Genomic DNA, 13,170 nt, shown 5'->3' with positions numbered 1-13,170 from the left:
GACGCAAAAAACAAGCCCTCATATGGGTCTGTGGATGGTAATATAAGAGAGAGTTATGATTTTTAGAAGGCGAGGAGGAAAAAACGAAAATGCAAAAATAAAATTGGTCTGGTCCTTAAGGGGTTAAAAAGATCATTAATAAATACTGGGAAATGCTTACAGCCGATGAGAAATACGGGAAGTTGTTTTTAGAACACCCCAGATTTATTTATAAGAAAAGACAGTCTATTGCTAATCATCTAATTTGTGCAGATAAGAAAAGTAAAATAAGTAAACAAAAAATTCTAAAAACAAATGGAAAGGTACGTTCCCGATTTTTCATGCTGATAAACTCTGCTTATACTCTAGTATATACGGTAGTACCTTTAGTAGGATGCACAATGACATCACTTTTGATCCCTGTGCAATGGTGACATGATAAACACGGGAACGTACCTTTCCATTTGTTTTTAGAAATTTTTGTTTACTCATTTTACTTTTCTTATTATCCGCACAACGTCTAGCTGCACACGGATGTCCCTGTGTGGTGTCGTCAACGCAACGTCACTAGTCCATGGCCGGCCTGGAGCAGAGCGGAGAAGAGGGCCTCCCGGTGAAGAAGGACAGCCCGGATCGACTAACCCTCCCCACCGGACAGTCCCTGCAGCATAGATGGCCGAAGATGGACGACCCGTACCAGCTCACCCCTCCTTCCCACCGAGAAAGCAACAACTGGGGAGGAGAGTAGAAAGCAAAAGGGGGGTCTAGATGATGAAGGGATTGACAGGCGGTGATGATGAAGGGGGGGGGGGGATGATGCATTTCCCACCCTAGGCTTATAGTCGAGTCAATAACATTTCCTAGGTTTTTGGGGTGAAATTAGGGGCCTCGGCTTATATTTGGAACGGTTAATACTCGAGTATATACGGTACTTATCTGGTAAAAGGATAGTTCTCTTGTTATACGAAACAAGTCATCTCTTTTATTAATTGTCCATGTCTTCAAGTTTATTTTGGACAAACATCACATGCGATAAAAATTGGACACTGAACATAAAAGTTTGATCAGGAATTTTTTTTAAAAAAGAAACAAGATGGGAAAATAGATGGGAAGGATGAAAGGTTTGGTGAAACGAGTCTGGCAAAACACTTTTGTGATAAAGGACATCAGGTTAGTGATGTAAAGTGAATGGTCCTGGAAGAAATTGAAGGGGTAATAGTGAACAGGTACATAAGAAACTCCTACAGCGCAAGGTTTATAGGAGTCAGTAACTAAATCAGTTAAAGGGGCACTCCGGTGCTTAGACATCTTATCCCCTATCCAAAGGATACCCCTATCCTTTGGATAGGGGATAAGATGTCTAAGCACCGGAGTGCCCCTTTAACTGATTTAACGTTAGGATGCCTGATCGCGATAGTCCCCTTGCTGGGGACCCCCGTGATCTTGCATGCGGCACCCCGTTTGTAATCAGTCCCCAGAGCGTGTTCGCTCCGGGTCCGATTACCGGCGACCACAGGGCCGACGGCGTGTGACGTCACGCCTCCGCCCCCGTGTGACATCATGCTCCGCCCCTAAATGCAAGCCTACAGGAGGGGGCGTGATAGCAGCGGGACTCCCGCGATCAGGCATCTTATAAGATGTCTAAGCACCGGAGTACCCCTTTAACACTGCAATTTATTTTAAATGAATCTCATTCTACAGGGTGGGCCATTTATATGGATACACCTTAATAAAATGGGAATGGTTGGCGATATTAACTTCCTATTTGTGGCACATTAGTATATGTGAGGGGGGAAACTTTTTAAGATGGGTGGTGACCATGGCAGCCATTTTGAATGCAACTTTTGTTTTTTCAATAGGAAGAGGGTCATGTGACACATGAAACTTATTGGGAATTTCACAAGAAAAACAAACAATGATGTGCTTGGTTTTAACGTAACTTTATTCTTTCATGAGTTATTTACAAGTTTCTGACCACTTATAAAATGTGTTCAATGTGCTGCCCATTGTGTTGGATTGTCAATGCAACCCTCTTCTCCCACTCTTAACACACTGATAGCAACACTGCAGGAGAAATGCTAGCACAGGCTTCCAGTATCCGTAGTTTCAGGTGCTGCACATATAGTATCTTCACAGCATAGACATTTGACTTCAAATGATCCCAAAGATAAAAGTCTAAGGGGGTCAGATCAGGAGACCTTGGGGGCCATTCAACTGGCCCACGACGACCAATCCACTTTCCAGGAAACTGTTCATCTAGGAATGCTCGGACCTGACACCCATAATGTGGTGGTGCACCATCTTGCTGGAAAAACCTCAGGGAACGTGCCAGCTTCAGTGCATACAGAGGGAAACACATCATCATGTAGGCCACTGGATATGCGAAATTGCTACATGATGATGTGTTTCCGTCTTTATGCACTGAAGCTGGCACGTTCCCTGAGTTTTTCCAGCAAGATGGTGCACCTCCACATTATGTGTGTCAGGTCCGAGCATTCCTAGATGAACAGTTTCCTGGAAAGTGGATTGGTCGTCGTGGGCCAGTTGAATGGCCCCAAAGGTCTCCCGATCTGAACCCCTTAGACTTTTATCTCTGGGGTCATCTGAAGGCAATCGTCTATACTGTGAAGATACGAGATGTGCAGCACCTGAAACTACTGGAAGCCTGTGCTAGCATTTATCCTGCAGTGTTGCTATCAGTGTGTGAAGAGTGGGAGAAGAGGGTTGCATTGACAATCCAACACAATGGGCAGCACATTGAACACATTTTATAAGTGGTCAGAAACTTGTAAATAACTCATAAAAGAATAAAGTTACGTTAAAACCAAGCACATCATTGTTTTTCTTGTGAAATTCCCAATAAGTTTGATGTGTCACATGACCCTCTTCCTATTGAAAAAAACAAAAAGTTGGATTCAAAATAGCCGCCATGGTCACCCCCCATCTTGAAAAGTTTCCCCCCCTCACATATACTAATGTTCCACAAACAGTAAGTTAATATCAACCATTCCCATTTTATTAAGCTGTATCCATCTAAATGGCCCACCCTGTATTTTCAGAACTAAGCTATCGCAAGATTTAAGATTTATTTAATGTGGTGGAGGGTTAAGACTTATGGACTTGACAAAGGGGCAGAGGCCCATGAAATGTCGTCAGCACTCACATTCGTCAGCACTAGAGATGAGCGAACTTACAGTAAATTCGATTCGTCACGAACTTCAAGGCTCGGCAGTTGATGACTTATTGTGCGTAAATTAGTTCAGCCTTCAGGTGCTCCGGTGGGCTGGAAAAGGTGGATACATTCCTAGGAAAGAGTCTCCTAGGACTGTATCCACCTTTTCCAGCCCACCGGAGCACCTGAAAGCTGAACTAATTCATGCAGGAAAAGTCATCAGCTGCCGAGCCGAGAAGTTTGTGACTAATCGAATTTACTGTAAGTTCGCTCATCTCTAGTCAGCACTCACATTCGTGTGAGCTCTTTGATCTCTGATGTGAAAGCATATGTGAACAGGCTACAAAGAAAAAAGCTCCTGCCGGAGTGAAATGAAACTAAAGTTGTAAAGCCTGCGCAGTATAGACTATCAGCATTGCACTTGGGTGAATATGAAAAATACTTTGCTGTATGTATGAAAACTATGCTTGTGTAAAGCATATGAATTAAGACAAAGTTACATGGATTCATTTTGGATTATGCTGGGCTTTGAGGTTATTGGAGCCCTCATTATACACAGCTACAACCATTTGCATGGAAAGGAAATCCGTTTATTTTGTGTATATTGTGGATTATTTAATAAGAGTGCATCATTTGTTGTATATATTGTTGGCGCCGTAAGTTTGGGATTTATACCTTAATATCTTTTACAGTAACTATGCTATATGTTCCTGACATGTTATCATAATGTATGTATTTTTTTAACTTGAGGGATCAGAATGATAGTGGATGATGCTACAATAACTGAAAAAAGACATTCAAAGCAGAGGAATGAGAGAATGAAAAAAAAAAAAAAAAAAAAAAAAAAAAAAAACAGCAACTATACACTGACTGGGTATTTGCAAACACAGAAAAAAAGCAATTTTCTAAGAAGTGTAAAATTATGCAAAAAGCCTTACAGCGGCTGCATATTTGTCTTTGTGAGTTCAAAGGCCCAGTCTATGGTCTTCTGGTCCAAATCGGTAACTCTGCAGCACTCTATGGTCAAATTCAACCTGGAAAAGTAAAGCAGTGATATGAGTCAGGAAAGACACACATATTTTCTGTTTATATAAATAAATATATTTAAATTATAATAGTGTTCTCCCTTTATTACACCTTACCCATTTCTGTCAAATTTTTTAAAGACTGGAAAGGCTCCAAGAGGGTCACCGAGCTACAATAAGAAAGAAAAGAACAAACTTAAGATAAATATCATATGCAAAGAGAAAGGGTAGTCCATAGCTTCATACATAGATTACCTGATTGGCTGCTTGTACCTTGGCGCATACTGCTGCCATTGCGGCACGCTCCTCCTGGCGCTTCTGCTTCTTCTCTTTTGCCCGTACAGATTTTCTCTGAGGAGCAAAGATTTTATTGGTAAACATGATTTACAACCTAATTTAAGGTGTAGCTCCATTGTGAAACTTAAAATGGAATCTATCAGCAGTTTTGAGCTTTCTAAATTGTTGACAGTCCTATACATAGGTTGGGGGGGGGGAAGCGTAATGATACCTTGCGTTGCAGTCAACCTGCATGACTGACAAGAGACGTAGGATATGAAGTCTCAATGCTATAGACGTGTTTTTCTTTAAAAGTGGCTAACACTTTTTTTTTCTTACATGGGTCAAGTTGCCTTAAAAATAAATAAAGGGTATTAAAGGGGTACTCCACCCCTAGACATCTATCCAAAGGATATAGGATAACATGTCTGATCACTGAGGTCCCACCACTGGGCCCCGCGCAGCACCCAGTGTTCATTTAGAGTGGTGGGGGCTGGTGACATCATGGCCATGCCCCCCTCGTAACATCACGGCACATTGCTCATTGAAAGTCTATGGGAGGGGACGTGGCCGTGATGTCATGAGCCTCCGGCACCGCATCGCTTGTCATTCGGCACGGAGCGAACTTCGCTCCGTGCACCGGATGTCTGGGGTGCGGCAGCAGAGATCGATGGGAGTCCCAGCGGTGCGCCCCTGTGATCAGACATCTTATCCCCTATCCTTTGGCTAGGGGATAACATGTCTAGGGGCAGAATACCCTTTAACTGCCCAAGCTCCCACTTTCTCGCGACATGTTGGCACACAGGTAATGCCCACTCAGCCAATCACTGGTTGAGGTAGTAAACCTTTAACCTCTTCAGGACATAGGGCGTATGGATACGCCCTGCATCCCGAGTCCTTAAGGACCGAGGGCGTATCCATACGCCCGTGGGAATTCCGGCCCCCACCGCTAGCCGGTTGGGGACCAGAGCCGGATGCCTGCTGAAATCGTTCAGCAGGCATCCCAGCATATCGCCCAGGGGGGTCATTATGCCCCCCCATGTCGGCGATCGCCGCAGATCGCTGGACAATTCAGTCCAGCGATCTGCGGCGATTCCGGGTCAATCGGGTCTCCAGTGACCCGATGACCCGGAATTACTGGCTGTTCGGGGCCGTCTCTGACTGGTGCCACCTCACGATCGCCCTGATTCGTCGGCCTGATTACCGGCCGACCAATCAGGGTGCCTGCTGCGGGTGTCACTCCCGCACCCGCTCCGCCCCTCTTCTGGAGGACGTGAGCGGGTGCGGGACGTGCACCCCGGGTGCTGGGGACCCCGATCCCCGGCGTTAATGTTGGGATCGGGGCCCCAGGAGCGGCGGCGGGACAGACCTGCAGCGTCTGGATCGTTGGTGGTGAGTGACAGCCTCCTGCTGTTGCTTAGCAACAGCTCCCAGCATGCAAAAAGGGCATGCTGGGAGCTGTAGTTATGCAACAGCAGGAGGCAGACCACCACAACTCCCAGCATTCCCTTATGGGCATGCTGGGACTTATGGTTTTGCAACATCTGGAGGCACACTCTCTATGGAAAAGTGTACCTTCAGCTGTGTATAACTACAACTCCCAGCTTGCAGAAACAGCTAAAGTGCATGCTGGGAGTTGTAGTGGTGCATCTGCTGGTTGCATAACTACAACTCCCAGCATGCCCGTTGGCTGTCGGTGACTGCTGAGAGTTGTAGTTTTGCAACAGCTGAAGGCACACTGGTTGTGAACCTCAGAGTTTTTTTTTTACCTCAGTTTTTCACGACCGGTGTGCCTCCAGCTGTTGCAAACTACAACTCTCAGCAGTCACCGTACACCATGCACCGTACATGCTGAGAGTTGTAGTTTTGCAACAGCTGGAGGCACACTGGTTGTGAAACACTGAGTTAGGTCACAAACTCAGTGATACATAACCAGTGTGCCTACAGTTGTTGCAAAACTGCAACTCTCAGCAGTCACCGACAGCCAAGGGGCATGCTGGGAGTTGTAGTTATGCAACAGCTGGATGTCCCCCCCAATGTGAACGTACAGGGTACACTCACATGGGCGGAGGATTACAGTAAGTATCTGGCTGCAAATTTGAGCTGCCGCAAACTTTCTGCTGCAGCTCAAATTGCCAGCGAGAAACTACTGTGAACCACCGCCCGTGCGACTGTACCCTAAAAACACTACACTAACACAAAAAATAAAATAAAAAGTAAAAAACACTACATATACACATACCCTTATACAGCCCCCCTCCCCAATAAAAATGAAAAACGTCTGGTACGCCACTGTTTCCAGAACGGAGCCTCCAGCTGTTGCAAAACAACTCCCAGTATTGTCGGACAGCCGTTGACTGTCCAGGCATGCTGGGAGTTTTGCAACAGCTGGAGGCACCCTGTTTGGGAATCACTGGCGTAGAATACCCCTATGTCCACCCCTATGCAAGTCCCTAATTTAGGCCTCAAATGCGCATGGCGCTCTCACTTTGGAGCCCTGTCGTATTTCAAGGCAACAGTTTAGGGTCACATATGGGGTATCGCCGTACTCGGGAGAAATTGTGTAACAAAATTTGGGGGGGGGTATTTTCTGCTTTTACCCTTTTTAAAAATGTAAAATTTTTGGGAAAACAAGCATTTTAGGTAAAAAAAAATTTTTTTTTTTTTTACATATGCAAAAGTCGTGAAACACCTGTGGGGTATAAAGGTTCACTTAACCCCTTGTTACGTTCCCCGAGGGGTCTAGTTTCCAAAATGGTATGCCATGTGGGGGTTTTTTGCTGTCCTGGCACCATAGGGGCTTCCTAAATGCGGTATGCCCCCAGAGCAAAATTTGCTTTCAAAAAGCCAAATGTGACTCCTTCTCTTCCGAGACCTGTAGTGCGCCAGCAGAGCACTTTTCACCCCCATATGGGGTGTTTTCTGAATCGGGAGAAATTGGGCTTCAAATTTTTAGGGGTATTTTCTGCTATTACCCTTTTTAAAAATAAAAAATTTTTGGGAAAACAAGCATTTTAGGAAAATAATTTTTTTTTTACATTTGCAAAAGTCGTGAAACACCTGTGGGGTATTAAGGTTCACTTTATCCCATGTTACATTCCCTGAGGGGTCTAGTTTCTAAAATGGTATGCCATGTGGTTTTTTTTTTGCTGTTCTGGCACCATAAGGGCTTCCTAAAGGTAACATGCCCCCCAAAAACCATTTCAGAAAAACGTACTCGCCAAAATCCCCTTGTCGCTCCTTCCCTTCTGAGCCCTCTACTGCGCCCGCCGAACAATTTACATAGACATATGAGGTATGTGCTTACTCGAGAGAATTTGGGCTTCAAATACAAGTACAAATTTTGTCCTTTTACCCCTTGTAAAAATTCAAAAATAGGGTCTACAAGAACATGTAAGTGTAAAAAATGAAGATTGTGAATTTTCTCCTTCACTTTACTGCTATTCGTGTGAAACACCTAAAGGGTTAAAACGCTGACTGAATGTCATTTTGAATACTTTTGGGGGTGTAGTTTTTATAATGGGGTCATTTATGGGGTATTTCTAATATGAAGACCCTTCAAATCCACTTCAAACCTGAACTGGTCCCTGAAAAATACTGAGTTTGAAAATTTTGTGAAAAATCGGAAAATTGCTGCTGACCGTTGAAGCCCTCTGGTGTCTTCCAAAAGTAAAAACACGTCAATTTCATGATGCAAACATAAAGTAGACATATTGTATATGTGAACCAAAAAAAAATGTATTCGTAATATCCATTTTCCTTACAAGCAGAGAGCTTCAAAGTTAGAAAAATGCAAAATTTTCAAATTTTTCATCAAATTTACGGATTTTTCACCAAGAAAGGATGCAAGTATCGACAAAAATTTACCACTATGTTAAAGTAGAATATGTCACGAAAAAACAATCTCGGAATCAGAATAACTAAAAGCATTCCAGAGTTATTAATGTTTAAAGTGACAGTGGTCAGATGTGCAAAAAACGCTCCGGTCCTTAAGGCCAAAATGGGCTCCGTCCTGAAGGGGTTAATGTGTTTATTCAAGGACTGTCATTGGTCAACCCTAGAGATAAGCCATCAATATCTAATTGGTGGTACTCTGGGCACTTCCACTGTGTGTCAGAGCCACAGCAGCTGCATACACAGCATAAAGATATGGAAGCAGACAAATCCAAACATGCACGTGTGAAAGTACCCTAAGGGGTCATTCACATTAACATTTATATGTTTCCCGCTACGTGTTAGAAAGAAGGGGGGGGGGGTTCTCCGCGGCTGTCCACAGCAGTCAATAGGGTCCCACAGTGAACCCACAGCGAACAGCCGCAGAAAGCCAACCCCCTTTCTAACAAGCCCTAAGGGGACATTCACACGTTATTTTCAGCAGCTGATTTTGCCCCACTTGACTTCAGAAAACTGCATGAAAATACACAAAGTGTTACAGTTGCCTGTAGCAGCTAGGGTCCAAGCTGTCATTTTACAGAGGCCTTAAAGAAAACATAAGCTAGGATCTGGTGGGGAACCACCTTCCTCTACAATTTGCTCTAGTTCTGATTGATCTTCCTTAGGCCCCTTTGACGATATAAAGTTGTTCCGTTAAAAGAACTGTTATAAACGGCCGTTACAAAATCCCATTCAAGTCTATGGGATTTTCTGATTATCTGTTATGACCAGTTATAGACCGTCATGAATAACGGACGTTAGTTGTGACGGAAGAAAAAACGGTATATGCACTAATTTTTCCTCCGTCACAAGAAATTGGCATGCTCAGAAGAGATGACATCAGCAGAACCCTGCAGTGCTGAGGGACGACGACTACTACTCTCATCATGGAACAGACTTTTTTCCATGATGGAAGTAGTAATTCCTCGGCTGCAGGAGTCTGCCGGTGGCTGCGGAGGCTACATTAGAGTTTGTACTGCAACCCCCATCATGGAACAGACTGTTCCATGATGGGGGTTGTAGTACAGGGGCTGAGGGATTGATGGCGCTTCTGAGACCCGATGCGATTAGAAGTTAACAGTTATTGTACGATGTATTTTACTTTCATTTTTTAATTCCGCGCCGGGAGCCCTGATTGGCCGGTAATGAGGAGCCATTCAGGGCTCCTGGCGGGATTTGCAAACAGAAGCACTGCGGTGGGGAAGAAATATATATAATCGCTGGGGGGGGGGGGCGTATATATATATATATATATATATATATATTGCCCCCTGCTGCGTTATACAAGTCTTGCCCCCCAGCACACTTATATTAGGTATTGCCCTCGAAGCACATATATTTTGCCCCCCACAGTGCTATCATAAACCCCCGGCAGCACTATGAATGAAAAGTATTCTATTAGCAGTGCATCTGGCCGGCCCGATGCACTGCTGAAATACTTTTCTTCCATAGCGCTGCGGCGGCATATGTACACAGAAGCACTGTGAGGGCCAGATAACGCTATATGTCTGGCCCCCACAGCGCTTCTATAATCATATGCCTAAACAGCGCTATGAATGAAAAGTAATCTAACAGCAGTGCATCTGGCCAGGAAGCCGGCCGGTCCGATGCACTGCTGATAGACTACCTGTCATTCATAGCGCGGTAGCGGCATATGATTATAGAAGCGCTGTGGGGGCCAGACATATAGCATTATCTGGCCCCACAGTACTTCTATGTACATATGCCGCTGCAGCACTATGAAAGAAAAATACTCTTTCAGCAATTAATCGGGCCGGCCGGCTTCCCCGCAAGATGCACTGCTAATAAAACACTTTTTTCATACATACATACATATATATATATACATATATATATATATATATATATATATATATATATATATATATATATAAATAAAGGGGGTGAGTATTTACCTCAGGGCGAGGTAAATACTCACCCCCTTTAGCAAATGCTCTCAGGCCTCTTACCCCAGCCAAGCCAGATCACCCTGCTCTGTACTGACGAGTGGCAAAAACCACAGAACAGCTGTCTGCAGATGGGTAGAAACTACCCTTTTGGGGAGTAGTCTGGCTTGGCATAAAATCCCGATCAGCTTTTTATATTCCTTAACAGGAGCTAAGCTGATACCAGGGAACATTACCTGAAAAGGGTGATGTAATGAAGTGCTTTCAATATATATACATACATATATATATATATATATATATATATACACACACACACACGCTGTGGTGGGGACCAGAGATAGTACCCCTGCGATGAAGACATATACAACCCCCCCCCCCCCCCCCCCAGCGATTCTATTTACCTTTCCCCACCGCAGCGCTTCTATTTGAAAACCCCGCAGGGAGTCCTGAATGGCTCCTCAGTACCGACCAATCAGGGCTCTCGGCAGGGAATTAAAAAATATTTTTTTTTAAAGTTCAATACATTGTAGATTGCAGGGGAGTGGAGCATGCCACCAGCTCCCGTTTAATAACTTCTAGTCACATCGGGTCTCAGAAGTGAGAACCAGTGTGATCAATCCCTCAGCCCCTGTACTACAACCCCAATCATGGAACAGAGCCTGTTCCATCATGGGGGTAGTAGTACAAACACTAATGTAACCTCCCCAGGCACGGGCAGACTCCCGCAACCAGGAATGAATACTCCCATCATGGAAACAAGTCTGTTCCATGATGGGGGGAGTAGTAGTAGTAGTAGTCCCAGCAGTGGAAGTCTGTAGGCAGAGATGTTAAAACGGCCGTACATGACGGATGTTATAACTGGTCTTAACGGATGAATATGCCCATTATTTTGATGGATGTTATTCAGCCGTTAGCACCCCGTATTTCATATGTTATTATACATCCGTTTTTACAAAGAAAAGGGATGTTTAATAACGAATGAATATTCACAGTGTGAACGGCGCCTTACTGTAATATAGGTAAATAAGACCTATGTTAATATTACCCACCTCCCATAGCAGATCACCTATAAAGTACTATGCCCCTATCAGCCCATCATTCCTGAAGCAAATTCCCTGCCAAGCCACAGTCTCCTTCTTCCAAGCTGCTCCAACACTACACACAGAATGGCACTCAACCTAGTGCAAATGCCTCTCCAACAACCAGGCAAGAGGTATTTCTCACCACCCATGGTAAACACAGCCGTTATCGGTCACCCCCACAACTCTCCATTACACACCAGTACTCCTCCTGACCGATCAATAAAACTCTTTTTAAAAAAAACAGTACTCCTCCTGCCATCAGAGGCTAACCACCCCAACCTCTTCTGCTGCCCATTCAACCCTCCTCCTCACCCCCATGACGTATCTGATGACGTAAGAATCTCAATCCCGGTTCGGTTCGGTCCTTGAGGGGGGAGAAGAATAGAGTAAGGGGCTAATTGATGATATCATCACGCACTTGAGCCAACACGCCCACTTGTGTGGTTCCCCAGCATATCGCAGCGAAATGGAACACAAGGCGTCAAGTACGTGTGCGTTCCAAACCTCGCCGGCAGTTGGCGGGGATATTAAGAGAACCGCCCACTTTGTCTGAGTCTTTGTCTGGGTGAAGGAACGCAGCTGGTGTGACGTCACGTGATGGGGCGTAAAAGAATGAAACAGATGGCAGTTAATGAAGCGCCATTGCAGGACTCTTGTTTCCATGGAAATGGTTGAAAGCTGGTTGGCGCTTCTATAAAGTGTCTAAAACAAGCAACTGTGCTATATATTCTAGTATTTATAGGAGGACATAACAAAGTGTTCCCCAACCAGGGGGCCTCCAGCTGTTGCAAAACTACCCAGCATGCCCGGACAGCCAAATGCAGGGAGTTGTAGTCTTGCAACAGCTGGAGGCACCCTGGTTGGGAAACACTGACATAGCAGAACGTTGCTTCAGGCGCAGAGTGACAGCCATGTGTTAATTTTCAGGACACGTTTTTCGCCTTGAACCCAGCTCATTTTTATTTTTGCACTTTCGCTTTTCCTCCTCACCTTCTAGAGTCGTATCTTGTAGGCTAGGTTTACACTTGGTTTTTTTGGGGGGCGTTTTAAACAACTACCAAAACGCCCCCGCTGCGTTTTCCTGCAGCAAAAATGCAGTGACCTGATGTAAGCAGGGAGTTATTAGAAAACCCTCTTTGTGTTTTTGGGTATGGCCTTTTTTTCTTTCCTGACCCTGCTGTGATCTGGCAATTTTGCCAAATCACAGCTTGCTGACTATGGTGTTTTTTTTTTTTTTTTTTTAAAGGAGAGCTCCAGAATATAAAAATTGTCCCCTATACTGCCGGCAGTAAAAAAATAAAGATGTACATACCTTCCTCCGGTAACCGTCTCTAGTCTCCGCCACGATCCTCTTCCTGGTTGCCGGTGGTCGGCAAGTCATACTGCACTCAGCCAATCACCGGCCGCAGTGAAGTCCCGACTCGGCCGGCGATAGGCTGAGTGGCAGTGTGAGAATGCTTCAAGACCTAAAATTCTTCACTACACCAGCACCTGCTGCCGGGGCCTAAAACATCACACTGACGCTCAGCCTATCGCCGGCCGAGTCAGGACTTCGCTGCAGCCGGTGATTGGCTGAGTGCAGTATGACCCGCCGACCACCAGCAACCAGGACGAGGATCACGGCAGAGACCGGAGGCCCCAGGGGAGCGGAGGAAGGTATGCACATCTTTATATTTTTTACTGCCGGCAGTATGGGGGACAATTTTTATATTCTGGAGTTCTCCTTTAAGCAAAAATGCCATAGTTTCAGCATCCTTAGAGGGAAGTAATGATGCATAGCTAACGTTTTTTTT

General features: G+C 44.9%; 1 protein-coding gene across 5 annotated transcripts in view; it reads right to left on the bottom strand.

Annotated features, from left to right (window-relative positions):
* NAA40 (N-alpha-acetyltransferase 40, NatD catalytic subunit) overlaps positions 1 to 12,810 on the bottom strand; it is a 78,370-nt gene extending 65,560 nt beyond the window's left edge. The window contains exons 1-4 of one of the 5 annotated variants that reach the window (XM_056527224.1): positions 12,690 to 12,810; positions 4,432 to 4,527; positions 4,294 to 4,346; positions 4,090 to 4,185 (exon numbers count right to left, since the gene is read on the bottom strand). In XM_056527224.1, the coding sequence (XP_056383199.1) occupies positions 4,090 to 4,185; positions 4,294 to 4,346; positions 4,432 to 4,527; positions 12,690 to 12,758 (314 nt within the window). In that variant the 5' untranslated portion in view covers positions 12,759 to 12,810. Of the gene's footprint in view, positions 1 to 4,089; positions 4,186 to 4,293; positions 4,347 to 4,431; positions 4,528 to 11,689; positions 11,895 to 12,689 lie in introns of those variants that run through there. The other 4 variants (XM_056527223.1, XM_056527221.1, XM_056527222.1 and 1 more) reach the window with 4 other exon arrangements.
* Between the last annotated feature and the right edge of the window lie 360 nt (positions 12,811 to 13,170).

This window comes from Hyla sarda, chromosome 6, assembly GCF_029499605.1.
Source record: "Hyla sarda isolate aHylSar1 chromosome 6, aHylSar1.hap1, whole genome shotgun sequence".
Taxonomy (NCBI): Eukaryota; Metazoa; Chordata; class Amphibia; order Anura; family Hylidae; genus Hyla; species Hyla sarda.
The sequence above is the reverse complement of the archived record's forward strand: the minus strand, read 5'-3'. Positions and strand labels throughout refer to the sequence as shown.